This window comes from Drosophila guanche, unplaced genomic scaffold (genome assembly GCF_900245975.1).
Source record: "Drosophila guanche unplaced genomic scaffold, DGUA_6, whole genome shotgun sequence".
Lineage (NCBI taxonomy): Eukaryota > Metazoa > Arthropoda > Insecta > Diptera > Drosophilidae > Drosophila > Drosophila guanche.
The window spans coordinates 64,104-90,480 of NW_022995751.1; the positions used below are offsets into that span (position 1 = coordinate 64,104).

Genomic DNA, 26,377 nt, shown 5'->3' on the forward strand with positions numbered 1-26,377 from the left:
TCGATAAGAAATACCGATACCACAACATAGTTTAAATATACCAAAAATATACCATTATATGACGTTTATTTTTAAAATTATTAAATTATTTGGTTTCTTTGGAAGATTACTTCTTGTCTTTGGGAGAATCACCCTTTCCTTTTGGAGGAGCATCGTCCTTTTTGGCTTCTGCCTTGGGTGCATCCTTCGACTTTTCTTCTTTCTTTGGAGCATCTTTGGCAGTGGCTCCCTTTTCAGACTTTTTGGGCTCTTCCTTCTTGGCTGCCTTTGGTGGCGGCGGTGGATCTATATCTCCTGCCATGCTGGCGGCCAATTTATTAGCCTTTGCCAGCACCTCATCTGCATCGCCGACCATATAGAAGGCTATCTCTGGAATGTCATCGTACTCGCCGTTGAGCAGACGCTTGAAACCGTCCACGCACTTCTCGATGGGCACAAGTTTGCCGGGGGAGCCGGTGAACACCTCAGCAACCTGGAACGGCTGCGAGAGGAAGCGCTGGATCTTACGGGCACGTGCCACGGTAATCTTGTCCTCCTCGGAGAGTTCGTCCATGCCGAGAATGGCAATGATGTCCTGCAGCGACTTGTAGCCCTGCAGTGTCTTTTGCACAGCTCTGGCCACGTTGTAGTGCTCCTCCCCAACCACATCAGGATCGAGGATGCGGGAGGACGAGTCCAGGGGATCCACAGCGGGATATATACCCAGCTCGGCAATGGGACGAGAGAGCACCGTGGTGGCGTCCAAGTGGGAGAAAGTGGCCGCTGGCGCAGGATCGCTCAGGTCGTCGGCGGGCACATAGACGGCCTGCACCGAGGTAATGGATCCATTGCGGGTGCTGGTAATGCGCTCCTGCATGGTGCCCATGTCTGTGCCGAGCGTTGGCTGATAGCCCACGGCAGATGGAATGCGCCCCAACAGGGCCGACACCTCAGATCCGGCCTGGGTGAAGCGAAAGATGTTGTCAATGAAGAGCAGCACGTCCTGCCCGTCAAAGTCCCGGAAATACTCGGCAATGGTGAGGCCAGTCAGCACCACACGGGAGCGGGCGCCGGGCGGCTCGTTCATCTGGCCAAAGACGAGGACCACTTTGGAGGAGTCATTCTCGAGGGAAATGACTTTGGACTCGATCATCTCATGATACAGATCGTTGCCCTCGCGAGTACGCTCGCCGGCACCCACAAACACGGAGTAGCCGCCGTGGGACTTGGCCATGTTGTTGATTAGCTCCATGATGAGCACCGTCTTGCCCACTCCGGCACCACCGAATAGGCCAATCTTGCCGCCTTTGACGTAGGGAGCCAGGAGATCAATCACCTTGATGCCAGTCACCAGAATCTCGGGCTTCACGCTCAGCTCCGTGAGCAGGGGCGCCTCGTTGTGGATGAACGAGTGATAGTCGCTCTTGATTTCGCCGCGCTCGTCAATGGGATCGCCCACCACGTTGATGATGCGCCCCAGGACGGCCTTGCCCACTGCCACGCGAATGGGATAGCCCGTGTCGATGACTTTCTGGCCACGCTTGATACCCTCGGTGGCGTCCATGGCCACACAGCGTACGATGTTGTTGCCCAGGTGGTGGAAGACCTAGAAGAGCGGATCACATTGAGAATGTGCGGGGGGGAAATGAGAATGGCTTACCTCCAGGACCAGGCGTCCAATGGGTGCATCGACCACTTCCATAGCATTGAGCACCTCGGGAACCTCATCGGGAAAGTATACATCGATGACGGGTCCAATGACAGCGTGGATGTAGCCCTCGCGGCCCTTATGCTCAAGTTTTATGCCCCCGCCGGCATCACCCTTTCCATTCTCAGGTGGCTCTGACTCGCAAGTTTCGTCCGAAGCCTTGACGGTTTGCGCCTTCACGGCCTGATCGCAAGGATCCTTAAATTTGGGTGGAGTTTCCTCACAGGAGTCGCCTGCCTTGTCATTTTCCACTTCGCACGGATCATCGCATTCATCATCCTTGCCCTTGCCATCTTTGGCGCTGAGCGGGCGAGCGGCATGAAGGCAACGCAGCTCCAATGGAGACTTCAGCATGCCGATCGCATGGCCCTGCACCAGAGCTACCTTCTGCTGGCCAACTCTTGAGCCAATTCGTGCACACACTGCCCAGGCGTTTTTTTTCCAATTCAGAATCGCCAATAAATACTTTTCAAAGCCTCTCTTACCTGTGGCCAGTCGCAGACAAGACCCCAACATATTTTTTTCTCAATTAATTTGCGTTCACTTATTTTGTGGAGAGTTCCTGCTAGCACTAGCAAATTATTAAATTAAATGAATATGCCTAGTGCCAAATATGTGGCAATTGGAAAGAAAGCAAAGCCTACTTTAGGTTAGGTTGAGGCGGCTGTCGGAATTGTGACAATTCCTACACACGGCCCGTTGTGATTCAAAGCCTACTGCCTGTATATTAAAAACAATATGGAAACGCTTCAATTAAATATTCCAATTAGCATTGATCGCCATATTGAACATCGTTTTCGAATGGTTACCGCTACTTCAAATGTGTAAACAGGCGGGTTGCCCGTTGCTATGGCAACGCTGCGGCCACAACACGCGCACTTTGCAAATTCACAGAAAATGGATGTACTCTCGCACTATAGTTCGCCTGTGGTCGAATTTGTGGCCACACAGCCTCTGGAAAAACAGCACGCACTGGTGGACAACTGCACGGGCACAGATCCGCCGCCACCGAGTGCAGATGCCAGCACTGCGACACAGGAACAGCAGCATGCGGCCACCCAAACAGAGCAACGGGTGGGAGCCAGAAGCGAGTGCGTTGAATACGATGAGCGCGCGCTGGCCAAGTGGTTGAGCCAGATATGCCCAATGGTGGAGCAGGAGCTGATGAACCCCACGCCCCTGATGGATGAGCAGACGATGAGTCAGACAGCGCTGGAGGAAGAGCAGAAGGTGTACACTTACCAGAAGATCGACATGGGCGGCATGGAGAACTCGCAGGGGCTGGCGATTTGGCTGTGTGTCCACACAAACAATGCGCCCGTGCTGGTGGTCACAACAGTTGCACCCCACGACGACTGGTGCGAGCATGTGGACCAGCAGCTGAAGCTATTCGTGCCACAGCGAATGTCCCATGGCAACTTTGTGATCTACACGGAGGTCAAGGCACTGCCGCTGAAGTCCTGCCTGCGCAGCCTGTGCACGAATCCCTTCAACAAGACAATCTTCTCAGGGTCCACCATGGATGGGGAGCTGTTTGTCTGGTTGTACGTGCAGTCTCGTGGTGGCAGCGGTGACGCCACTGTGGACATCCAACAACTGTACAGCGTATCCTCAGCGCAGGGTGCAGCCGTCGCCTTGGACTGGGTTACGGAAACGCTTCTGCTCGCCTGCTATGCCAACGGATCCGTTCGCCAGTGGGACCTCAGCAAGCAGATGACCCTGGACTGGGAGTGAGTAACAATGAGAGCTTTAGTTGGCTGCATCTAATTGTACTTTTCCCTGCAGATACTCTCTGCCCGCCACTGTTACCGCAGAGCTGACGGCCATGGTGGCTTTGGGACTGGATGATTTTGTTGTGGGCACCAATGATGGCGGCATTTACCGCTGCTGGAGCACTGCTCGCCAGGCTGCAACCACAAAAAAGCAGATGCAGCTGCTGCCTTTGCGTCGACATCGGTTCATGGTCTCCACGCTGCTGAAGACGGAAGTGGGAGGTCAACAGTTCGTTCTCAGCTGCGACCTCAGCGGACAGGCGTTCTACCATGACATGCGGCATGCAGACGAGGTGGTTATATCCACTGAAAATACAGCTAAGGCTCCTCTTTATAATCTCTCTTTTCTGGCAGGACATGGCTCAGTTGATTGTGCAGATACCATTGCCCTTTAAGAACGTCATTGCCTGCAGCCGGGATGGGAACATCATCTACTGCCCGGCAAGTGATGGGGCTCTGGAATACTACAGGGTCAGCGATGGTGCGCATGCGTATGTCAAGGGCGCCTTGCGTGGCAAAGGCAGCCTTATCCGCAGCAGCGACAATGGGTCCGTCTCTTGATTAACATCCACTCAACTTTATTATAAGTTCAATTCTCTCCTACAGCTGCTGGTTGATCACGGGCCTGTATGGCAACGAGTTTCAGTTATTCTACGCGGAGCATTGAAAGATGACTGTGTTCGTCTTGATATAATCGCTTGTATTTGCATGACTGCTTAAGTTAGTGTACGGGTTAATCTTGCTATTTACACGAGTTTATTTTAAAATTTCTCAGATCTCTAACAAATACCATGTGTAGATATAAATATACTATGTATTTTCTGCTTAAACAAGAGTTTCTCTGTTTAGAATTTCGAAACAAAGGGCAACAAAAATAAAGCCATTTGATACTATTGCATTAGATTGACTTATTTCGGGTGTACATCTCGGGGAGTAAGCTGCGTTAAAACTGCGCCATTTCACATTAAAATTCATAAAAGTAAAACATTCTCAACACGAGCTACATTACATTTACCGAACATTCAATATAGTGAGTGTACAGTTTTTATCAGGCTTGTTTGTATGCATACAAAAAATAAAGATCAGTGCAAAAGAGAAAGGTTTTGGGCAGCGGGAGGGAGACAATGACATAATTACAAAATGGCAATAGATGAATACTTTTGCTTGTATTGAAAAACACTTGCCCTAAGCGTAGAATAAATTATAACATACAATTAACGAGATATACGGGGGGTTATATAAATATATAATAGAACTGCACACAATTTTCCTAAATCTCTCACTTTCGAACTTTCGTCTGATGACTACACTCTCCAAAACTATTACTCAGATCCATGCGTTTAACTAATCCAGTCAACTTCCCTTCACTATCCTCTATCCGCTGCATATCCGCCCATTCCAACTGCTCACTTTTCACTTAAGCTTAGGTCTGCAATCTGCACTTTGCACATATCAAATATTGTGGGTTTGCGATAGTAATTTCTAGAAGCGGCTATGACGGCGGCCGGCCAGCTTCCGATTGGCTGTTAAATTCAATTGAAGAGCACAGTGTTGGGGTCTTCGTTATCCATTTGTTTCACATGACGCAGCACATCCTTCTTGGTAATGACGCCGAGCAGGCGACTGTAATGGAATATTTATAGCATAAACAACTTGTTTTTTTATCGCAGAAGCGGAACCCCACACTCACCCATTGTGCGTGACTAACGTCTGCCGCAGTCCCAGCTTACGGAACATGTCCACTACCGTTTCCATTGGCGTTTGGTCCGTCACCGTGATGGGCGCCATATCGAGTATCTTTTTCAGCTTGAGAGGCTGCGGTCCCAGATTTTGGGTTGGCGTGGTCGAGGTGAATATTACTATGGAACTGCTGCTAATGCCCTCGATCAGACGCTTGGCATTACCTGGAAAAGCAACGAATATTAATATAGGGAAAATACAGGTATAAAAGAGCAACTTACCGATGGCCAAGTTAAGATCTCTGCGCAAAACAAAGCCAACCAAATATTGATTCTCTCTGGACACCACCACTGGATAGCCATTGTGTTCGGTCTCCTTTAGCAGGTTCTCCACATCGTCCACCGTCATGGAGTCTTGTGTGATGACATTAAGAGTTTCATTGCGTCTAAAAAGAAAGTTGCAGTAAATTAACCAGACATTCCAGCAGCACTTAGAAATTACTCACTTGGGCTGCATTACATCTGCGGCCAGTGTTGTGTGCGCAAACTCCTCTTTGCTGTCCAGGAACGGGTAACCGTTGAGCGCAATGTGCGCATCGTAGATGCCCTGTCTGCCCAAAGCATCGCCCACCCACTTGGAGGCCATGGCGGCTGCCATCAGCGGCACAATGTATCGCACGCCGCCAGTCAACTCGAACATGATGACCACCAGGGAGACAGTCATGCGTGTGACGCCGCCCAAGACGGCTGCCGCGCCCACTACCGCATACAGGCCGGGTGTAATGAGATTGCTGTCCGCACACTCGCCCGTGAAGAACCAAATGTTGGGATAGCTGTACGCAAACTGCTCCACGCCGATGCCCACAATGCGGCCCATAATGGCGCCCAGCAGCAAGGACGGTATAAAGAGACCCGCAGGCACTTTCATGCCAAACGTAAAGATGGTGAGGGCAAGTTTCAGGATAAAGGTGAGCATCAGCAGCCAAATGGAGCTATAGATGCCGGGACCTGGCTCTGTGACCTCAATGACACTGTTGCCCATTGTTATGTTCATTCGCTTGTAGTCGCTGTAAGGCAAATACAAGTTAGAGTTATGATTTGCATGTGAAAATGTTCATTTGATGTACCCACCACAAGGGATTAGTGACATCGCCGGGTGAGCATTTGCTAACCAACAGAAAGATCAGCTCATTCATGTTCATGCGGGTAAAGGGATTCGGGTAGCAGATGATTCCAGTGACCAGGGTGACAAAGAGAACTTCCATGACGGGATATTGGCCCAGCTTGCTGAACTTCCTGTAGCGGCACCACCACAAATTGGCCTTGATAAAGAACGTTCCAATCACTCCCTAAAAGTGAAAGCAGATTAGCAATGACGAATATGTATGGTAGCGGGTATTACATACTCCCATAATTCCCAGAAACACAAAGGGAATGAGTTCGAAGAAGATCCACGGCTTGTTGTACTCCACGAAGAAGAGAACTGAATGCTCGTTACCGAAAGGAGTCAGCGAACGCAGAACGAAGGCGGCAATCAGTGCACAAAAGAACGAGCGCCACAACGTCTTCAAGGGGAAGTAGTAGGACACCTCCTCCAGCGAGAACAGAACTCCTCCAATCGGTGCCCCGAAAGCCACAGACACCCCTGCCGCAGCTGCTGCTGAGAGTATTTCGCGCTTTTTGGCCTCGTTTCGGCCGTACTTGGGGAACACATGCGAGAATATGTTACCGATGCAGCTGGCGATGTGGACCATGGGTCCCTCCTTGCCCAGGGTCAGGCCAGCGGACACCGACAGCATCAGGCCCACCGATTTGATCAGCAGCGTCCATTTGCCCAGATAGCCGCGTATGATGAATCCAGAGAGAATCGTCTTAATCTCCGGAATACCCGAACCGCAAGCGTATGGGGCAAACATTCGCACCAGCGAAGCGCTGAGCGAGGCAAACAGCAACGCCCACAGCACGTACCAGATGTACGAGATAATATAGGGCCCCGTGCCATTGCGGCTCAGCCCAAAGATCTCCGGCCAGGTTTTCCACTGAAAGAGAAGAGAGTTTTGTGGAATTCAATTGGGAAAACATAAGTGTCAGCACTCACCGTGGAACAGTTGCCCTCCTCGAACACCGATTGTTTGGCCGGATAGCAGCATTGTTCGCGATTGAACCAAAACGCAGGCGGACAAATGCCATGCTTAAGATCCGACATCCAGCTGGCGCCTATATCCACCATGCCCGCCACGCAGCCGGCCGCAATGCCAACGAGCAGAACGCACAGCCATCCAGAGCCGGCATCAATGGAGCCCTGTAGAGATATGGAACTTGGTTAATTGAACATTAAATAGGGTGACAGATAAGCACTTACCTTGATGAGATCCCACACAGAGTCCTGCCGCTTCTTGACTATGTAGCGATGCCGCATACGATCTCGCGCAATGTCCCGCTGCCAGTCGATGGTGTGGAAATCCTCATACTGCCCAATGCCAGGTATATCATCTTGCACATCCGATGAGCCATAGAACGATAGTGCGCCTAAAACAGTGGACATAATAAATAAATTTTGAATTTACACTCTAAAGGGGTGTCTAGCCATTTGGCCAGTGAATTCATTGCAGATTCTTTTGCACATGTTTGAAACTGATTGATATATACTTTGATTGATTACTATATAGATTTTCTAGCTTTCAGCCCAATTGCAGTTTGTTATCATAACAATAATATAAATAATGATCTTGTTAGCACAGCGATAACATCATAATTCGTATAGGCTTTTGTACATATTTGTAGGTAAACTGATATATACGAATTAGCATACGAATTTTAATCGAAATAAATAACTGCCAATACGGAGCAGACAGCTGGAGAAACATTTATATCGACGACCGCGACATTGGCCCCGCAACGTTGCACATGCCTGTATGCTAATCATCTCATGTATTAATTGAATTCCACACACACCCGAGCACTGAGGCAGCCAAGCGGGTACAGCTGTGCCACGGCATCAGAATTGAGGTGACGTCGCCGGGCCGGGCCGTCTGCTGTACTCTACTCATATGATCATGATCTTGATTAACACTCTGCACTCTACTCTGCGGAGTGGTGTCACACGGTGTTTTACGCAATGACAAGTTAATGCTCTGCTTTGCTTGGAAATGTCGTCTGGCTGCTGGCTACTCACCGTCCATTGGGTCTCCGAAGGCACTGTGAGTTGGCACATGCTGGTGATGATGATGGTGCATTGTCCGCTGATTGTGATGATTGCCTGCGTGCGCGAAATCTCGCTCAGTGTCCGACTCTGTGGCAGTCTCGCGATGGTAGCCACCGCTGCTGCTACCGCCTCCGCCGCCGATGACGTCGCCAGGACTGGAGCGCGGCGTTATGTCGATCATGTCTTCGTCGTCTGTGGCCGCCGCTGTGAGTGAGGTGGTTAGTTTTGAGTGAGTCGCTAGCGGATGATCGTGATAATTGGCATCGCCCTCGCCCTCCGCACCGGCTCCGCTCGTGTGACCGTTTGACTGAAAGAATGAATACACAAATGTAAAGCGGCAATTTCGGAATTCATACACCGAATACGCGGGTTCTTTGTTTACGCTCGGATATTGATAAGATTAGGTTCGTCGTTACACTGTTGCTGCCATACACACAAACACACACAGTGGCACAAATCACAGCTGCGGCCACGAAAACAGCAGCATTTCCGCCCCTTTATGCTAAATGTGTGTGTGCGTCGCAACTACCGTATGAATATGTAAGTGTGTTCGTATGTACGTGTTCACGTAGCTGATTGGGAAATCTACCAGGCTTATCATTCCACTCCATTCTCGATGCGTGGGCTTACCTTTTTCATTACCGTCTGGTAGGCGGTTATGTAGCTGTTACCCTCTGCCGCAGCCTCCCTGCTGCCCTTCAGCGGAAACTTTTCCATTACTTTAGCCCGTTGTGTGAATAATAGTATCGGGTTTTCCTATTTTCGTTGAGTATTTTGCGTTGCAGTGGTGCAGCGCAGCGCAGTAACAGCGCAGTGGCAGCGCAGCAAGCGCACGTCACACAATACAATCACACAAGCAGTTATTTGACTAACAATTCACTTTCTTTTCACATTTCCAATGTGCTCGGCTGTACATTCGATTGCCTGGGCATTTAGTTGCTCAAAACTTGTATTTATCCCTCTATATGGTATACATTACAGTGGTTCGAGTGCATATTTTTTTTGTGTGCGAATATTTTATTTGCAAAAAATTGACAGTGTGACCGCGGAATTCTCAAGAAAATACACCTTCTGACCTTTAAAAATATACTGATATGAACCTTCTTATAATTGATCGCACAAAAACATCGATAATGAAATCTCAAATCCCATTCCAGTTCCCAATTACGTTACTTTTCTATACCACCTTTCACTGAAAACAAGAAAATCCTGAGAACAATTGAGTAATATTAAACAAAATAAGAAACGCGAGAAATATGATTTCCCTCGTGGATTTTTGAAAACCAAAAGGTATATTTTGGTATGTTTTTGTGAATTAGACGGTATATTTTTGGATTGGTTCGCGGTCCCACTGAGTTTACATCTTGGCGCATCATGGGTGGCGCATCAAAAACCAAAACACAATAATAACATGGCCGGTTTTGTAGCTGTGCACACAGGTTCGTATTTTTCTAATTTTGGCGCTGCGGCTGCTGGCAGGCAACCAGAAGAGAAGATTGATGGGCGCATATTGTTTCAGGGGCTGGAAACTGCATCGATGAGACGAAATACCAACGGGTGATTAAAGAGGCTTGTATCCGGGCCACGGACATTCTGAGGAATGGGGGATCCGCCGTGGATGCCTGCGAGGCTGCTATAATTCGCTTGGAGAACTGCGGCTACACGAACGCCGGCTACGGCTCCAATCTCTGTATGGACGGCTCTGTGCAGTGTGATGCTGCCATAATGAACGGATCTACCCTGAACTTCGGAGCTTGCACCAATGTCAGCAAAGTGAAGAATCCCATTCAGCTGGCTCGACAGATTTGTGAGGCACAGTCGAATCCCCAGCTCCTGGAACGCATACCGCCCATGGTATTAGCTGGCACCGGAGCGGAGCGCTATGCCGACGAAGTGGGATGTTCAATGGTGGCTGGTTTGTATCCAATACAATCTTCACTCTAGATAGATCTGCTTACGATTGGGTTTCCATTTGTTCCATTTAGATAGTAGCTTAATGATCTCATCGAAGGCGAAATTCCAGTTCAATCATTACAAGAGTAAATACGATCTGGTTGTGGGCAGCAGAAACAACAAGGCCGCCTCCGAGGAGCCCGTCCCTGTGCCCGAGGCGAGCAACGAAGTGGAACTCGCAGCATCGCTGGACACCGTGGGGGCTGTGTGCGTCGATGGCGCCGGCAACACTGCAGCGGGCTGCAGCTCCGGCGGAATACTGCTGAAAGTGCCAGGGCGGGTGGGCCAGGCGGCAACCTATGGCGCTGGCTGCTGGGCCACCGACACAGACGATCTGGCGATAGCGACCTGCACGACCGGCAACGGGGAGTACCTGATGAAGACGCTGCTGGCCCGAGAGATATGCAACGGGGCCTTCACCAGCGACTGCGCTGTGACGAGTCTGCACAAAACGTTCACCCAAAAGTTTCTCGACTCTCCGCTGCTGCCACAGCAGCAGGATCTCTATGCCGGCGCCTTGACATTGCTCTACTATCCGAAGCAGAGCAGCGGCGAGGTGATGTGGAGCCATACGACGCAATCGTTTTGCGTTGGCTACATGGCGACAACGCAGAAAGTGCCAAAGGTTTGTATGCCAATGCGATGCTGTGCCAGCCAGCCAGTGCAGGCAGCCACTATCCATCATTTTCTAATTCCGTACATGTGTGTGCGTGTCTCTGTGTTTATATTTTGCAGTTTGTACACTCGCCACTGCCCACATACAGCGTCCCGGGCCGATCATGCGTCGTCAATGGCCATAATTTCCATTTGCGCATTTAAATTGGGTCTGGCCAGCCGCCTCAGTGTCTCTGCCGGCCCCATATCATCCTACCCGCCGTTCAGTGTCAGCTCTGCGGGATTCTGCAATTCATTTGATTTAATGTTTAATTGCCGCGACAATCGCTGCCAATGCAAAAGTGGTGCAGCAGCAGCTTTGCCTTTGTCACTATAAAATATTAAGAATAATTTGAAATATTTTGAAATATCCCCTCGTTGAACGCAACAGTGCGCCAGATAAATCAGGCAGGCAGGCGAGTGGGAATATCATATTCGTATGTTTGTATCCGTATTGTATATTTAGAACCCGCTGACGTACCACATATGTACATACATGTGTGTGCAAATGTTTATGTCCAAGTGTTTACGGCCATCAATGTACAGAACTTAACCCATTAATTTCGACGACATCTAAACTATACAGAATATCAAGGTCTAGTAGCTTTGATTCGTCCTCAACACGAACACATAATTAGTTTGAAAATGCTTTTACTTTTACTTTAACGATTTCTATGTACTAATTATGACGCGTGCTGTTATAAACACACTCATTTTTATAGTTTTTAACAGTTTCTCCCCGTTTGCTGCTTGGCCGTAAGTTTCTTTAGTATTTCCAGGCAGATATTGCCCAACATCTCGAGGCTTCTAATTACTTCAATTGCTTATATATTGTACAACAAAATCATGGAGTTAAGTCAACACACACTTAATTTTAGCTGTAAGAATAATCTATCCAATAGACTAAGCCAAATGTCAATTATGGATCATTACAAGCGTATTACAAAATTTGTGCATTACTTTTTCAGGGTATTTATTTCGTTTCTGTAGGAAACATCTGTGTATATAATAGTGGCGTTTTGCTAAGAGCTTGTACAAGTAACAATCTTTAAGTGTGTGAGAGGAGCTACTGAACCTATGCAGTTTCTATGCAGGTGCACTCGCAGTACACCTGGTAGGTTTGGTTGCGATGCACTTATTATCAGCCTTGCTGTAGTATGGAGTGGGAGACTTGCAACTGTATAAGATGGCAAGCCAATTCGAATCAGAAACTTTCTCGCAGTAAATATAACTGCTGCATGTGGTGTCGGCGGTATTGTCTATGTCGAAGAATAGACTCGCATTTGTGTCTCCAGCATTTGAACAGGCTAACTTCAACTCTTCTTGCGTGGGAACAGCTGGTGCGGTCGGTGGCGTATAAACTGTGTTGGTGCAAGTGATATTATCCGCAGTCAACTGTGAATGAGGCAAAGATTTAGTATAGCTAAAAAACCTCAGCACGGGATATACCTACTCCGATAAAAGCGAAGGCACAGCTAGGCACACAGATGTTGCCAAACAAGGCGAGGGCCTCTGTCACACATGTCTCATCCGTGCCACATGAGAACGGTGTTGTGGAAACCTTTTGGTCAACACATCGGGCAAACTCGGTCTTGCTGACACAGGCGAACTTGTTACTGCCCACGCAGACAGCACAGTTTTCACCGTTTCCGGAGCTCGATTCACTTCCTGAGCCACATACGTCCAGAATTTTCGTCCCATCCACAGACTCACTCTTCACGCAGACATCGTCGGTGTTGCTGCAAACGGTACCAGTGGGACATGTTGCCTCTGCCCCAAATGCAACATTGTCTGTGGGAAAACGGAGTTAAGTATTTCCTGGGAATCCGTAATACTCCATAGGACTTACTCATGCAATTTTGGAATTTAGTCTGGCTCACACATTTGGCATCGTTGCTGCTCTGACACTCGTTACACTTCTGTGCCGACACGGAAGAAAGAAGAATGGCAGCAAGGGCCAAGAGTGCGAAGAACTTTTGCATTTTTCTTTTGACTATTGGATGTGATGGAGTTGGGTTGCTCAACGTTAGATTTAAACTGATGTGGTACCTCCGAGCGATGTGCCTTATATAGCAGAGGAAGACCAAAGCTTCGCGGAATTCACGATCAGCATCAACCTTCAACCGTTTATGGGTCCTGCCTGTGATAATGCTGTTTACCAGATGCGGCTTGGCTTGGCTTGTGTCCCAGCCGTAAATCTAATATCATAAAGTAATATTGAAGCTTTTTTTTGACGTGGCGTGGTTCAAAATATCACCCAAAAAACCAACAACGAGCATTTCTATTTGGATTTACTTTTCACGATATAATTAACCAAGGCTATGGTTCTGCTGTACGGATATTTTAACTTGACTCATGGGCAGAAAATGTATATACAAGTACACGTTCATATAGTAACCTCTAGACCGCTGTGGGTTGGTGTTATATATTCCATTGAACGTGCTGCAAACAGATTTGACAGAGGATCACTTAAGACATCGTTTTATCAGCAAATAATTAAATTATTACCGTGCATGGTATGTTATCAAAGAAATTGTAAACCTTGAATGACTGATATGGGGGAATTTCTCACGAATTCGACAGTTTGCTTTCTGCTCAGGAACAGAACGTTTTAGGGTATGCAAAATCAACACCCCAACACACCTCCACCCCAACCCATTCAATAGTATATTGTCAGCTTGCTTGCGATCACATTTATTAAGTTTCGTATTTGAATCAAATTTTCTTAAATATTTTCTCACACAATTTTACATATTACACAATTCACGATTTATATTTATTTAATTCATATTTTTATGCTGTTGTTGTTTGTTTGTTGTATGTTTGTTTATGCATTTGCTTATGGTTTTTCCATTTACGAGTAACACAAAAATCTCTTAGGCGAATTTAATAAATAACAGAAATATGCATATAGTTGTATGATCAAGGTAAAATATATGTAGTACGACGATATAATACGATACAAAGTGAGGGAGAAACTAGGGTGGTCTGCTAATTAATAATTAACGTAATCGAATAGTAGAAGTAATCGTGCAGCATACCCGGATATGCCTTCTCTCTCGTATGTCTCTGCATCTGTCGAAGAGCGCCATGGAGCTTGTAATCTGTACGGGTGGTGGGTATATAAATGGGGGTATGGTACGGGGTACACTAAACACAATTACGAATGATACGGATGATAATGATTACACTTAGTACGTTGACGCGTGGGCTGGTTTTCGTAAAACAACTCTTCTTCGGTTCTCTTGTGGTTGGTTGTTTGGTTACTCGATGATATTACACATTCAAATGTCGAACTTATGATTCAGTTGCTCTAAATATCTATCATATGCAATGTGTGTATATATAATTTATATATGAAAAATATGTTTATATGTATATATTTATATATGTATGTATAAATGTATGTATGTATATGTATTACGTAGTTAAACTAATTCTGTAACTAGGGCTCATTTGATGAATATGTTCTCAGTTTTGTATGTAAAGGTTTTCTTTTCTTTTCTTATCTTTTTTTTTTGCATATTTTTGCTTATTTGCTTTCCTCTCGATCCTCACACAATTGATTTACATTGCATTTAGTTAGGCTTGATCTGTGCAATTTTTATTAATTAATAATTTTCACTACCTTGTATATAAAATTTGACCAAATACAAATATGATTTTTTTGTGTGTTTCTTTATAATAAAACGAACGAAACAATTCTCAACGATATTGTGGAAACATGGTTTCACCTTATGCTTAATTCTCTAACACAATCAATAAACAAAACTTTGAAATTTCCCCCTTTCAGCGAATTTCGCGCACCTTTTCTTCTCTATTATTTCTCATTTTTCAGCCCGTTTCCAGCTGGTGAATAACGTAAAAATGGTTGTTTCTCAATGATACAGATGGTGATGATGATTCTCGATCCATACAGCTGTGGAGACATCATTTCATTTACTTAATTTGCTAATTACTCTAATCAGCGCCGCGTTCTCCTCCTTCAGGCGATGATTATCCGACTTGTAGACATCGAGTTGCTGTGAATCAAAGTGGAATCAAATTAGTACAATCGATACAGAGGTTGATACATATGTTTGCACACAAGATATGAATACAGCATAGAGCACAAAGAGAGGGGGAGGCACAAGTTCGGGGAGTGATTGTGCGTGGGGCATGCTTCGTTAGTTTGAGGAATGCTGCCGCAGCAGCAACATCAACAACAGAAACATAAACAGAAACAACAAACAAACGATTAGTAAGTACCTACTCGTAAAAACATCGAAATATCTGGACGCCCTGAACAGGAGAGAACCAGAGATAACATTCATGCAACCACAAACTATATAGAAATTCCGATAGTACGAGCAGTAGCTATAAAAATCTGTTCAATGATTCGTGTACTCTTCGGACGATCGAATGAATCACATGAATACAGATGCCGTATGCGGGTGCCTGATATTCTGAAGATGTGGCGGATAATGCCGTCCCATTGGGAACGTAATGGAAAACAAAAAACAGCATTATGTTGAATAAGAACGACAGTGGGCGAAGAGGTTTCGTTTATTTCATAACTCAGGATCGGTCGATGGGTGGGTATTGGTGGGCTTTTTGGTTTCGAGGAAACACACACAAAAGGATAAACAAATTTGCATATAAAACTTGTAACAGTATTAACAACAAGAGGATAAACTCCATAGAATAGTTAGAATAGACACTAAATATGGTGTGTGTGTGTAAATGTGTGTGTACATAAATGTATGTATGTTTAATAGAGTAAGATTATTAAGTAAAGATTTATTTCGTATATACATTCAGAGTGCTTCAAAATATTTTCAATAGAGAATTTAACAATATTAAACAGAGTTCTAATCGAGATTTATCAAATATATATCTATGTTTCATATTCGTAGGCCTTAGTTGGATTGCCAATGATTTAACCATTTTCTGAGACATTTTTCTCTTTAATTTAAATAATTGATGGGTTTTATATGTTTTCCTAAGCTATTCTCTTCAGCAACTCAATGTGAGCAACCTGATCTTTGGCTGGAACTAAGTGCAAAAAGGTAGAACACCCAAAATCTAAATAACACTCAGACTCAAGCCAATGTCCAGCAAAGATGGGAATAAAAAGATCCATGGGAAACAAGGCAACTCGACAATTGACAGATAAAGATTGCTCAAACCAAGCCTGTGCAATATCTGAAAGCATTTCATTATTTAAACTATTAATTTAGCCAAATATTTCTGTATTTTATATTCTTCCCTAGATTACAATCCAAATGAAACTCAGGCACGAATACACAATAAGATACACGTTTTTGAAACACTCGATAATACAAGTTTAGATCAAAAATATATATTTTTTTATTAGGTATATATTTTATATTTTGTGGTATGTGTATAACAACAAAACAACAACAGCCAGCTGATAAGAGTATTTTGGGCGCAGGTGGTTCAGAGAAATGTCACATGTCAGGGTCTGGTGGTGGGTCTGATTTACCGTAAAGCTTCCAGCATCCACTAGACCACTGCTGTACCTTCCCGTTCTGCCCCCGATGTTCCTTGGCAGCTCCTTGGCCCAAGGGAGCCTGGTGCTGATGCTGATGCTGTGTGTTTGATTCTGATGCTTGTGGGGCACATTGGGGCGTTTTTGTGCTTCGTTGGTTTTTGAATGAGCTTTACTTTGATTCGAGTGTGAGTATGGTTTTGATTTACGTTACTTAATCAGTGCGGTTACAGTTCAAGTGGCTTGTGCTTCCCATAAGTACATACGATATATTGATATATTGATTACACATAATAAATTCGCAAACATTATTTTGATCTAGAGCAAAAACAAGCCGTGGGAACAAGATTGTACTATAATATATTTAATAGATTTTTGCTACCCATAGAGTTCATCGAAGGTTTAGATTATTGATGGGTAGATTGCAATTCTATCTGTAGTGAGTGGTGGTCCTTAGGCCCCATAATGAGCTCAAAGGTAACCTAATTCCACTTAATTATTGTTACAAGTGCTGATACATATTCGGAGTATACTTATTTATCATTCGAGTATTCAACACGACATCGAAATGTGTTAAATATATCTAGTATTCAATATATAGAAACGATAACGTATTCGCGCATTTGTGAGATTTATTTTGTTGTGTTTTTTGTGGTTGTGTGTGATTTTGGGTGGGGGGTGTGCTTAGGCGATTGAAATGCGTTTCGATATGGCTCTATTTGGCCTTGGCCAGCTGGCTCTGGGCCGATGTGGTCAGCTTTGAGACGACCCGCGTGAGGGCACGGTTCTCGGCGCGCAGGCGGTCGTTCTCAGTCTTTAGCTTCTGCAACAGCTAAAAATCACCAATCAAGAAAATCAAAACGAAATCATACAAGAACAGCGGCGACGCAAGAAAATATAAAGACAATCGATCGATCGATGAGGCGCGTGGGAAGAGAGAGAGAAAAGAAAAACAAATTTGAGTGAGCTTTTGTTTTTGTTTTTTTGTTGGAATGAGTGAAAGCGCATTGCTTCATAACGGTTAAGAGAGTGCGAGAGATAGACGTATAACGGTCAACGGGTAACGTGTAACGGATAACGTGTAACGCATGTGGGGGGGAAACAGTGACCAAAAATCATAAAAGGTTGACAATGATGATCGAGAGAATGAGAGAGAGAGAGAGAGTGTCTGGCAATGGCTTTGATGATGATGAGAGAGTGAAACAGAGATGTCTTATGATCGATGTAGATGAGAACTCGAGTCAGTCTGTTATTTGATGTAATTGCATTTCATATACTTGGAAATCAAACAAATAAACGGAACGATAATGATGACAATTTTCGGTGGAGGAGTGGGGTCAAAACAAATGGCAACAGAAATCAAAACAATCGCTTCAATTTACAGCATATATAAGAAATTGTAAATCAAATTCAGATAGAAACAGTGCCACAGAGAGGACTAGGCTAGGTAACTTTGGTGTTCTGTGGTATAAATAGCAGAACTGACCAAAAAGGTGAAAGCAAGAAACGAAAGGTATTTTAGGGGTGCGAAGGGTGTAGCAGGAATGGGAGGAATCAGCTCAAAATTAGCCGAATTCTGATCATAAGGACTGAAAGCACAATTCGCATTAATAAATTTTCTTAAAATAATAATGGGGATTAATAAGAAAAAGAATCAATCACAAAGAGAAAAAAATAAAAAATTAGCTTCGGAAACCGAAGTTCTAGATACCCTTGCAGATCGATAGAACGACAGATCTCACGTACCGTAAAATGAGGGATCTGTGAGGTGCAAGAAAGATCTGCAAGGGTATCCAAACTAAATAAGTTTGGATTGCGGGTTGCATGCAGCCCTGTGTTATATCGGTAAGAAAAAGCAAAAATCAAAAATTGTGGCCAATATAAAAAAACAGAAAAGAAAATCAAAGATAAACATTCAAATCAGAAACAGAAGAAAAGGAAAACAATGAACAGTGGCGGGAAAGGCAATCAATTTCGACTCCTGTTCTCAGAACACAATTTAAATTTTCAATTTCAAAACAGCAACAATAGTGGCAGCGGCATTGGTAGCCTCAAGGGCTTTTACGGATAGCAAAGGACTCGTTTGTAATTACCTTGAGCTCTTCCTCCAACTCGGAGAGCTTGCGTTCCATAGCTCTTCGTTCACGTTTCTCAATCTCAGAGAGTGAGTTTTTAGTGGTCTGCGAATGTGAAATGAAACAAGATTTTGTTTTGTTTTTTGTTTGCTTTCTTTTCTTTGTTGCATAGGCTAGTTTTTGGTTTTTGGTGTTGATTTTGGAGTACAGTGTACAACTGTTGTAGTTCTTGTTCAGTGGTGGTGTTGTTCTTGGTGGAGTGGTTGGACAGAGATCGCAGAGAAGGAGAGAGACAGAACGCGAGCAAAAAGCTTTGACATGTGGCGAGGCAGAGGCAAGAGCGAGGCAAAATGATAGAGAGAGAGAGTGTCGCAAGGTGTACTTGGTACAAGGTGCAGTTATCCAACGGGAATGCTGCACCCTCTACATATATAGTGTAAGTACACCTTTTGCATGTTTGTTTTTGTAAGAGTGATGAGTGGGTTATTGAGTGAGAGAGAGCACTGCACCCTCTCTCCCGGGTACAGAAGAGGAGCAGAGTCAGGGCTGAGGTACAGAGAGTGAGAGAGAGCGAACTTTCGGTTGTTTTGTGTGTGTTTGTTGTTTTTGTTGGTTACTGCTGAGATTATGCTTTTGCTTTGCTTTTGCTTTTGACTTTCGTTTCGAGTCAGAGGAGTTGGGTAGTAGTAGTAGTGGGATGGTGTGGGCGTGGCAGGTTAAGGCAGTGTCTACTTACGGCATTGGCGAATCTCTCGAGCGTCGCGCGCGTCTGCACAACCTCGTCATCCTTCTGCTTGAGCACTTGCTTCAGCTTATCGTTCTCCAATCTGTGTGAGAAAATGGAACGCGGCAGTGAGCAACGTTGGCTGCCAAAGAAAGACAATTTTATACTCACTTGGCTGCTTCCCAGAGCGCCTTGTAGTCAATGCCATCACCGTTCTCCGCCTTGTCGCCGCTGCTCTTCGACTCGCTGCTGGTCGTGCTCGTTGCGGCCGTACTCGTTGTGCTGCCCAGTCGGGAGCGAGAGGTGCGCTCGCTGCCGCTCTGCAGGTGAGAGAGAAAGTTAAACGGGATAAGATAGGATTAACAAAGGGGCAACTATCTATTTAAACTATCAACAACAACAACAACATTCGAACTTGAACCCTGAGAAACACTTGCTTACTTCATAGCCCTCGCTCTTCTCGGAGGAGGCACTAATGGATCGCTGAGCGGCGCTCCGAGAGCGTGTGCGGTTGCGCGACTTGCGCTCCTGTTCCCGCAGCGAATTACTGCGAGTGGCCGCAATGGCTGCCACTGTGGCAGCGGGGCTCACGCTGCTGCTGGTCGTCGGTGTGCTGCTGCTGTACGGGGAGGCGGTGAGGCTGCTGTTGGAAGTGGACAGGGACTTGGTCTTCATCAGGCGAGAGCCCTTAAATGAGTTGGAGGCACTCAGCCCGGGGGACTTGAAGCTGAGTGAGGCCGTGGTCACGCCATTGTCATAACTGCTCGAATAGGGACTGACATAGCGATCGCTGGAGTACGCGGAGGAGCCCGCGCCAGAGGAGTACGCGCTGGACCCATACCGGGAACTGTCATACCCCCCACCGCTGGCTGTACCGTTCGAGGACGACGTCGAGGAGGAGGCGGTGGAGAGAGAGGAGGAGAGAGCAGAGGATTTAGATTGACCGTAGCTGTTGCTGTGCTTGCTCACGACAATGTGGTGGTAGTGGCTGCCCGAAGAAGCTGCAGAAGCTGATGGCGACGCCAGATAGGAGTAGCGGCTGCTGTGCGGCTTGGCAGTGGGCGTGGAGGCTATGGAAGTGGTTGCGTGGTGGCTTGTGGAGGAGGAGGAGGCGGATGGGGAAGCAGCTGCAGCTGATGACCCACTGCCGGCGATTGTCGTATGCGGAAGCTGGTGATGATTAGCCTGATGCTGGTATTGATTGTGGTGCTGATGGGGAGGATGATGAAGATACTTGGCTGCAGAAGCGGAGCCTCCACCACTGTACTCGTATCGATTACCGTTTCCATAATTCGAATAGCCACCGGAGGAGCTGCGTCCTGCTCCGCCTCCGTACAAGCTCTCGCGGGAGCTGTACACACTGGCGTAGGGGCTCTGGTAGCTGCCACTGCCGCTGCTGCTGGGGAAGTAGCCCGTGCTCAACGGCCGGCTGCTGCTGCCGCCGCTGCCGTAGCTGCTGCCATTATAGTTGTACGCGCTCGACCCGGAGCCCACACCACTCGCCCCGGAGGAACCCACTCTCGAGGAAGAGAGCGAACGGCGGTGACTGGAGAGAGGCGCCTGTGTGCGCGATCTCGACCGAAAGGACATGTCGCTGATGGACACTAGAAGAAAGCACAGGCCCCATTAGTACATCTCCCGCCCCGGTTCGTATATCAATCGTCGGCATTCAATTGCAATTACGCTTAAACAGTCTGCCCGGAGCCACATGACTGGAATACCCTAACAAAGAGGGAGTGGTAAGCAGAGAAGAGATCGTATGCAGAAGGTGATGAAATAGGATACTTCTAAGGGAATGCTTCATGCCCAAAGCTCAATAAAGAAACTATTTAAATCTGCCAGAACAAGTTCCTTGAAGAAGAGCATTCAAAATTCGATTCCAATTGATCTTTGTTCCATTTTTAGAACTCGCGCACAAAAGGCAATTACGATTATAATCAAAGCGAGCACAAAATGTTCATGAATTTGGTATAAACAAAAGGAGAAGGAAAAACAAACAACTTTTGTGTGTATTTACACATGTACAGATCAAGATATATGTATACTCGATACGGAGAACGCAATATTGACATGTGGTTTTCTCCGTGCGTCCACAGATCGTTTCTCCTGCGGCTGGCAAATGCTGATGCTGATCGTAATGGTGCTGCACTAACAAACCATTACGTGACGTCAAGCCATAAATTTTGACAATTTTCTTTGTGCAGATCTCTCTTTCTGGGGTTTCTCTTGGCTGTATCGAAAACACATACAGGCCATAATCTATGGGGGATAGTCGGCGGTGTGCTGCCTGGCCTGATATTTATTTGTTTCTCTAAGTTGATGCTCCCCACACCCACGCGATACAAAACAACAAACATGAAAACGAAATGACCAGAAAACGTTTTTCTTTTCAAGCAATTCTTTCAATGCATATAATTTACGATGATCTGTGTCTGTTTCCGAGTACATCCATGCCATATACCTCTCTCTATATGTATATACACACCGGTGGCATCTATGGTCTATCTATAGGACGGCAGGCCATGAATGAAGCGGCTTTTCCCCAAGCAATCTTCCCCCGAGTGCTTCAATGTTTGGCCTTTTGCAATAATTTCCCTCTCTTGAATGTCTGCTGCTGTTTCGTGTTAATTCAAACATTTAACATGGCTAATATCGCATTAAAAAGCGGAATCTTTTGGAGCAAACTCATAAAATGTCTGCGGTGTCATGACTAAGAAAAATGATCGAGGGTCGTGGGAGCACATTTAGGGGATTACGATGTGGAAATACACATAAATACAGAAATTTAGATCTATTATTGTTGGAGTTTGTAGTAATTCTTTTCATATATGCTGCTAATGGATTATTTTTCTTGAATTTATTTAGATGTATCCTATTTTATTCTAAGATTTGTTATGCTTCCTTTCCTCTCCTACAGCCTTCTGTAAATCGCTTAAATCTATCTTTAAATATCTTCCTAAAGCACTCTAATTCTGATCCTGCTTTGGAGTTGCTTTTTTGGCACTTTCCACTTAAATCTTTGTGACTTTTTGCTTGTTAAACTTTAACATTTACAGAAATTTACCAAATCAAATTAAAAAACTTATCAAAATAGCTGCCCATATTGGCAGCAGAAGCAACTTGAAATGTCCAAAAATTATGCGCAGTAGCCGCCAAAAAAGGCAATTCGGCTGAAAGCCAGCTTGGGGCTGGCGGCAGTCAAATCAACTCTGGCTCTGTCTCTGGCTCTGCCATCTGCCAATCCCCCACTGATCTGTACGAATCTGAATCTGATCCCAGGGGTAAGACGATCTAAGCGTATTTCAATTGATTTTTCTTTGACACGTTTGATGACAGCTTTTGTGGTTTTCTTTCTTATTTTTTGTCTCGATGCACTTGACGTATTGGATTCTTGTGTTTAATTGGGATTTACATTAAAGTTTAGACTGGTTTGTTGAGAGACGATATTAGATGCTGATTCTGATGCTGAACTGATTGATGATCCGCTGTGCTAGCCGCACAAAATTCAACTGTGCTGCTCACACGAGATTTGAAATGTTTTATTCGGCTGAGAACTTGCCGCACGATCAGAAATAAACCCCAAAGAGAATCAACTCGATGCCAAAGAGAGGCAGTCAATGCGGCAAAGAGAGATGTCTCTAAGAGAGAGATGAAAAGCCGGAAAGAACAACACGGGGATAATCAGAATGCTATAATAATTTTAAATATGAAAACAACAAATATTAAAAGCCCCACAAAGAGTTTTTAAGGGGAAAAGAGACCGCGGAGCAGGAGATTTTCACTTGAAATTGCGCACACAGCATTTTTCCCCTTGTGTTTGTGTGTTTGTGTGTGTGTGTGTGTGTGTGTGGGGCGAAAATGTGCGAGTTTTCACCTGGTCTAAATTTAGTAAATCGCACACGTATTTGGCCCAATGTCCGAGACGTAAAAGTGTTAACTATGCTGGGGTCAGAGCCTCCGCCGTCAGCCTACGGCGGGGAGCTGAGGCACACTCGCAACAACTGGGCCAAAAGGCGAAGCACAGTCATTGACACATGACAGATGCACCAAAAGAGAGATAGAAGGAACGCCTATTTCGGTCTATCGCTATATTTAGAGGTAAAGTGCAGTGCGTCTCCCAATGGGGAGTTTTTCGGGGGAGAGCTCTTGCTCCATCATAACTGGGCCAGAAGCATGCCCATGCCCATGCCACATGCCCCCTCTCTGCTGCAGTCCAGCGGTATACACTTTCGTTGAATGCATTTGGGTCTATAAATAGCAATGACGATCGCCTCGGCTCCCTGGTTCCCCCCGAAAGAGGGAATGAGGAAGCAAATGCCTGCCAACGGCGGAAAATGCAAGCAAATCAATTGTTGCTACTAAGAGATACCCATTGATGGGTAAAGATATAACACAAACAAAAGAAGGTTAACAGACATTAATTAACTTTTGATTGAGCAGATGCCACTGCTGCAACATACAATTCTGTCTAAAATCTCTTTTCGTTCTTTCAAGCTCTCCCTTTTTCCCTTAATTTTGTTCTCCCCCGACTAGGCATGCCCTTTATATGCTCTCCGACTACACGGTAAGAAAAGCAAACTGTTATAAATTTAGCACACAAATGCATCGCATGTTATATTCGAGCATCTGTCTCTCTTCCACCCCTCTTGCTCTCCGTCTGTCTGTGATGCGCTTTTGGCCAAAAACAAAGTTCAATGTACGTGTGTCAGCGATTTGTTGAATGTCTGCTTCATTTCTCATTACATTATTGCAATTCTTCTTTGTGATTTTCCTTTTGTTTGGGCTTTCATTTGGGTCGTGCTTCGATAATTGCCCAATTTGTCATAGAATGCAAAAATGTCGACGAGCGACGATTGTGAAAGTGTTTTTCTCCCCCAGGATATGCACTATTGTCAGACAAACAGACGAATATTAGAAAATGCATACACTTGACATCGTCAATCAGCTTGCAGGTGACACACAGGCAGCATGCATCAGCGTCAAAGAGGCTGCCACCGATGGCTAGACGGATGGATTTTTGAATACATAATAAAACAGAGGGGACACACCATCAGAATGTTGGGGAAAAGGGAAATGTAATCCACAGAAGGAACAATCAGTACCTCAAGCACTTTCGCTGGGTGGAACAGCAAATTTTTTTTTTTTTTTTTTTTTTTTTTTTTTTCTCTCTCTTTATATTTACAATCTGTTTTTAAACAATAAGTAAATTGTATAATTAATATTCAATTAACAGAAATAGCAGTTTTCCAATGAGCCCTGCTATTATATATAACATCTTTTTAGTTTGTTAAATTTATCTATCAGGGATATCGAGAATGTGGTATCTTTTCAGTCTTCTTACTGTTAGGCTATTGTCTAATAGACTTAAGGCTAAATTATTTTCGTGGTTGTGGAGTCTGTCGATGTATTTCTTACTAGTTTTCTTTATTTCTTCTTTAATGGTTGGAATATTCAGATCTTTGTGGATGTTTGCATTAGATACGTAAAACGGAGCATTGACAATTTGTCGCAAAGTTTTTGATTGGTAACGCTGAAGAACAGCAAAATAGCAAAAATATTCTATACTTGTCTACGCATTTAGAAAATTCTATGAAAAATCCAAATACTTGTCCACAAATTAACAATAATTTAGAGAACAAGCAAAATGAAACACTAATATTTGTTTTATAAATGACAAAATGCACTCAAAAATTGTCTGCGAATTGAATAATAGGAGACAAACGGCGGCTCTGACACTTGCCGCTGATAAATTGTTAACAGGTTTTGCTGCAGCCACAAATTGGACGCGCACTAATAGTTCTGGCCTNAAATTTTTTTTTTTTTTTTTTTTTTTTTTTTTTTCTCTCTCTTTATATTTACAATCTGTTTTTAAACAATAAGTAAATTGTATAATTAATATTCAATTAACAGAAATAGCAGTTTTCCAATGAGCCCTGCTATTATATATAACATCTTTTTAGTTTGTTAAATTTATCTATCAGGGATATCGAGAATGTGGTATCTTTTCAGTCTTCTTACTGTTAGGCTATTGTCTAATAGACTTAAGGCTAAATTATTTTCGTGGTTGTGGAGTCTGTCGATGTATTTCTTACTAGTTTTCTTTATTTCTTCTTTAATGGTTGGAATATTCAGATCTTTGTGGATGTTTGCATTAGATACGTAAAACGGAGCATTGACAATTTGTCGCAAAGTTTTTGATTGGTAACGCTGAAGAACAGCAAAATAGCAAAAATATTCTATACTTGTCTACGCATTTAGAAAATTCTATGAAAAATCCAAATACTTGTCCACAAATTAACAATAATTTAGAGAACAAGCAAAATGAAACACTAATATTTGTTTTATAAATGACAAAATGCACTCAAAAATTGTCTGCGAATTGAATAATAGGAGACAAACGGCGGCTCTGACACTTGCCGCTGATAAATTGTTAACAGGTTTTGCTGCAGCCACAAATTGGACGCGCACTAATAGTTCTGGCCTCGGCCATGAAAGGATTTCGCAGTAGCCTTGCACTTACGAGTGCATCGACTGTACTCAGCCACAGCCAAAGCAGCAGCAGCAGCATCCACATCCACAATGCCACGTGCACCGTTTTCTAATGGCAAATCATAATTTCGTTTTTGGGTCGTCTGCTAATTGGAACAGACAGCAATGATGGTGGGTGAGAGCTACTTTGAAGGACAAAATGCGGCCAACGGGGGAACGATCTAAAAATGTGACAAGGTGTGACGGAGCGACCCACAGTCGGCCAACCAAAAAAGATTGCGGGAACACATCAGAGGACAAAGAGTGTCAGGTGCACACAGCACGGGGAAACAAGCACCTGACACACATTTTAATTACTTGGCAAGGTGTGAAAATTCAATTGCTTTTCAACTAATTGCTCCTGCTCTTGTTGTTGTTGTTGTTGAAAAGTTTTGGAAACTCTCAAAGAGATAGAGACACTCACCTCCTTGTCCTTCTCCTTCTCCTCGTTGTCATTGTTGGACGACTCGTTCTGACGCTCGGGATCCAGTTCCTGCAGCAGCAAAAAAAAACAGAAGAGAATATTTTGCTTATTTAGAATGCGCCTAATCTTTTGACTAATTAGCAGTTTGCACTAAAAATAGTTGGCACGCTGCTCTCCGGCTCATT

The 26,377-nt window shown here is 44.8% G+C and overlaps 6 protein-coding genes across 34 annotated transcripts in view; 2 read left to right on the forward strand and 4 right to left on the reverse strand.

The window, feature by feature from the left end:
• Positions 1-49: 49 nt before the first annotated feature.
• On the reverse strand, positions 50-2,203 carry LOC117587137 (ATP synthase subunit beta, mitochondrial). Its single transcript, XM_034277644.1, has 2 exons — positions 1,640-2,203; positions 50-1,585 (listed from the first exon to the last, which is right to left on the reverse strand). The coding sequence occupies exons 1-2, from the start codon at positions 2,201-2,203 to the stop codon at positions 107-109; spliced, it is 2,043 nt and encodes a 680-aa protein (XP_034133535.1). The 3' UTR covers positions 50-106.
• A 327-nt stretch (positions 2,204-2,530) lies between these two features.
• LOC117587456 lies at positions 2,531-4,202 on the forward strand. Its single transcript, XM_034278178.1, has 4 exons — positions 2,531-3,417; positions 3,473-3,752; positions 3,814-4,007; positions 4,066-4,202. The coding sequence occupies exons 1-4, from the start codon at positions 2,537-2,539 to the stop codon at positions 4,124-4,126; spliced, it is 1,416 nt and encodes a 471-aa protein (XP_034134069.1). The 5' UTR covers positions 2,531-2,536; the 3' UTR covers positions 4,127-4,202.
• Positions 4,203-4,272: 70 nt separating this feature from the next.
• On the reverse strand, positions 4,273-9,373 carry LOC117587452 (H(+)/Cl(-) exchange transporter 5). The gene is made up of 10 exons (XM_034278173.1): positions 8,974-9,373; positions 8,314-8,650; positions 7,501-7,667; positions 7,237-7,440; positions 6,545-7,177; positions 6,270-6,487; positions 5,645-6,205; positions 5,421-5,584; positions 5,150-5,363; positions 4,273-5,082 (listed from the first exon to the last, which is right to left on the reverse strand). The coding sequence occupies exons 1-10, from the start codon at positions 9,058-9,060 to the stop codon at positions 4,992-4,994; spliced, it is 2,676 nt and encodes an 891-aa protein (XP_034134064.1). The 5' UTR covers positions 9,061-9,373; the 3' UTR covers positions 4,273-4,991.
• A 293-nt stretch (positions 9,374-9,666) lies between these two features.
• Positions 9,667-11,303, forward strand: LOC117587460 (threonine aspartase 1). Its single transcript, XM_034278184.1, has 4 exons — positions 9,667-9,782; positions 9,863-10,258; positions 10,329-10,921; positions 11,032-11,303. Exons 1-4 carry the CDS (start codon positions 9,755-9,757, stop codon positions 11,113-11,115), a joined length of 1,101 nt encoding a protein of 366 aa, XP_034134075.1. The 5' UTR covers positions 9,667-9,754; the 3' UTR covers positions 11,116-11,303.
• A 603-nt stretch (positions 11,304-11,906) lies between these two features.
• LOC117587467 lies at positions 11,907-12,984 on the reverse strand. Its single transcript, XM_034278191.1, has 3 exons — positions 12,800-12,984; positions 12,404-12,741; positions 11,907-12,345 (listed from the first exon to the last, which is right to left on the reverse strand). Exons 1-3 carry the CDS (start codon positions 12,930-12,932, stop codon positions 12,037-12,039), a joined length of 780 nt encoding a protein of 259 aa, XP_034134082.1. The 5' UTR covers positions 12,933-12,984; the 3' UTR covers positions 11,907-12,036.
• Positions 12,985-14,471: 1,487 nt separating this feature from the next.
• LOC117587448 (protein phosphatase 1 regulatory subunit 12B) overlaps positions 14,472-26,377 on the reverse strand; it is a 29,665-nt gene continuing 17,759 nt past the window's right edge. For 12 of the 29 annotated variants that reach the window (XM_034278142.1, XM_034278140.1, XM_034278141.1 and 9 more), the window contains 6 exons: positions 26,193-26,261; positions 19,412-19,560; positions 19,253-19,343; positions 18,535-18,621; positions 16,436-17,273; positions 14,472-14,972 (listed from right to left, as the gene is read on the reverse strand). In XM_034278142.1, the coding sequence (XP_034134033.1) occupies positions 17,157-17,273; positions 18,535-18,621; positions 19,253-19,343; positions 19,412-19,560; positions 26,193-26,261 (513 nt within the window). In that variant the 3' untranslated portion in view covers positions 14,472-14,972; positions 16,436-17,156. Of the gene's footprint in view, positions 14,973-16,435; positions 17,274-18,534; positions 18,622-19,252; positions 19,344-19,411; positions 19,561-19,681; positions 20,845-22,652; positions 22,763-26,192; positions 26,262-26,377 lie in introns of those variants that run through there. The other 17 variants (XM_034278145.1, XM_034278166.1, XM_034278150.1 and 14 more) reach the window with 7 other exon arrangements.

What these genes read in the sequence shown, in the direction of transcription:
- LOC117587137 (XM_034277644.1), bottom strand. Translation starts at nt 2,203, where the DNA reads ATGTTGGGGTCTTGTCTGCGACTGGCCACAGGTAAGAGAGGCTTTGAA. An exon ending in TTGGACGCCTGGTCCTGGAG is followed by an intron (nt 1,586 to 1,639) that starts GTAAGCCATTCT and finishes CCGCTCTTCTAG; the next exon opens with GTCTTCCACCACCTGGGCAA.
- LOC117587456 (XM_034278178.1), top strand. Translation starts at nt 2,537, where the DNA reads ATGGCAACGCTGCGGCCACAACACGCGCACTTTGCAAATTCACAGAAA. An exon ending in ACATGCGGCATGCAGACGAG is followed by an intron (nt 3,753 to 3,813) that starts GTGGTTATATCC and finishes CTTTTCTGGCAG; the next exon opens with GACATGGCTCAGTTGATTGT. An exon ending in ATCCGCAGCAGCGACAATGG is followed by an intron (nt 4,008 to 4,065) that starts GTCCGTCTCTTG and finishes TCTCTCCTACAG; the next exon opens with CTGCTGGTTGATCACGGGCC.
- LOC117587452 (XM_034278173.1), bottom strand. Translation starts at nt 9,060, where the DNA reads ATGGAAAAGTTTCCGCTGAAGGGCAGCAGGGAGGCTGCGGCAGAGGGT. An exon ending in ACCAGACGGTAATGAAAAAG is followed by an intron (nt 8,651 to 8,973) that starts GTAAGCCCACGC and finishes TCATTCTTTCAG; the next exon opens with TCAAACGGTCACACGAGCGG. An exon ending in TGTTTCTGGGAATTATGGGA is followed by an intron (nt 6,488 to 6,544) that starts GTATGTAATACC and finishes TTTCACTTTTAG; the next exon opens with GGAGTGATTGGAACGTTCTT.
- LOC117587460 (XM_034278184.1), top strand. Translation starts at nt 9,755, where the DNA reads ATGGCCGGTTTTGTAGCTGTGCACACAG. An exon ending in TTTTGTAGCTGTGCACACAG is followed by an intron (nt 9,783 to 9,862) that starts GTTCGTATTTTT and finishes ATATTGTTTCAG; the next exon opens with GGGCTGGAAACTGCATCGAT. An exon ending in GGGATGTTCAATGGTGGCTG is followed by an intron (nt 10,259 to 10,328) that starts GTTTGTATCCAA and finishes TGTTCCATTTAG; the next exon opens with ATAGTAGCTTAATGATCTCA.
- LOC117587467 (XM_034278191.1), bottom strand. Translation starts at nt 12,932, where the DNA reads ATGCAAAAGTTCTTCGCACTCTTGGCCCTTGCTGCCATTCTTCTTTCT. An exon ending in TAAATTCCAAAATTGCATGA is followed by an intron (nt 12,742 to 12,799) that starts GTAAGTCCTATG and finishes GTTTTCCCACAG; the next exon opens with ACAATGTTGCATTTGGGGCA. An exon ending in GTGCCTTCGCTTTTATCGGA is followed by an intron (nt 12,346 to 12,403) that starts GTAGGTATATCC and finishes CCTCATTCACAG; the next exon opens with TTGACTGCGGATAATATCAC.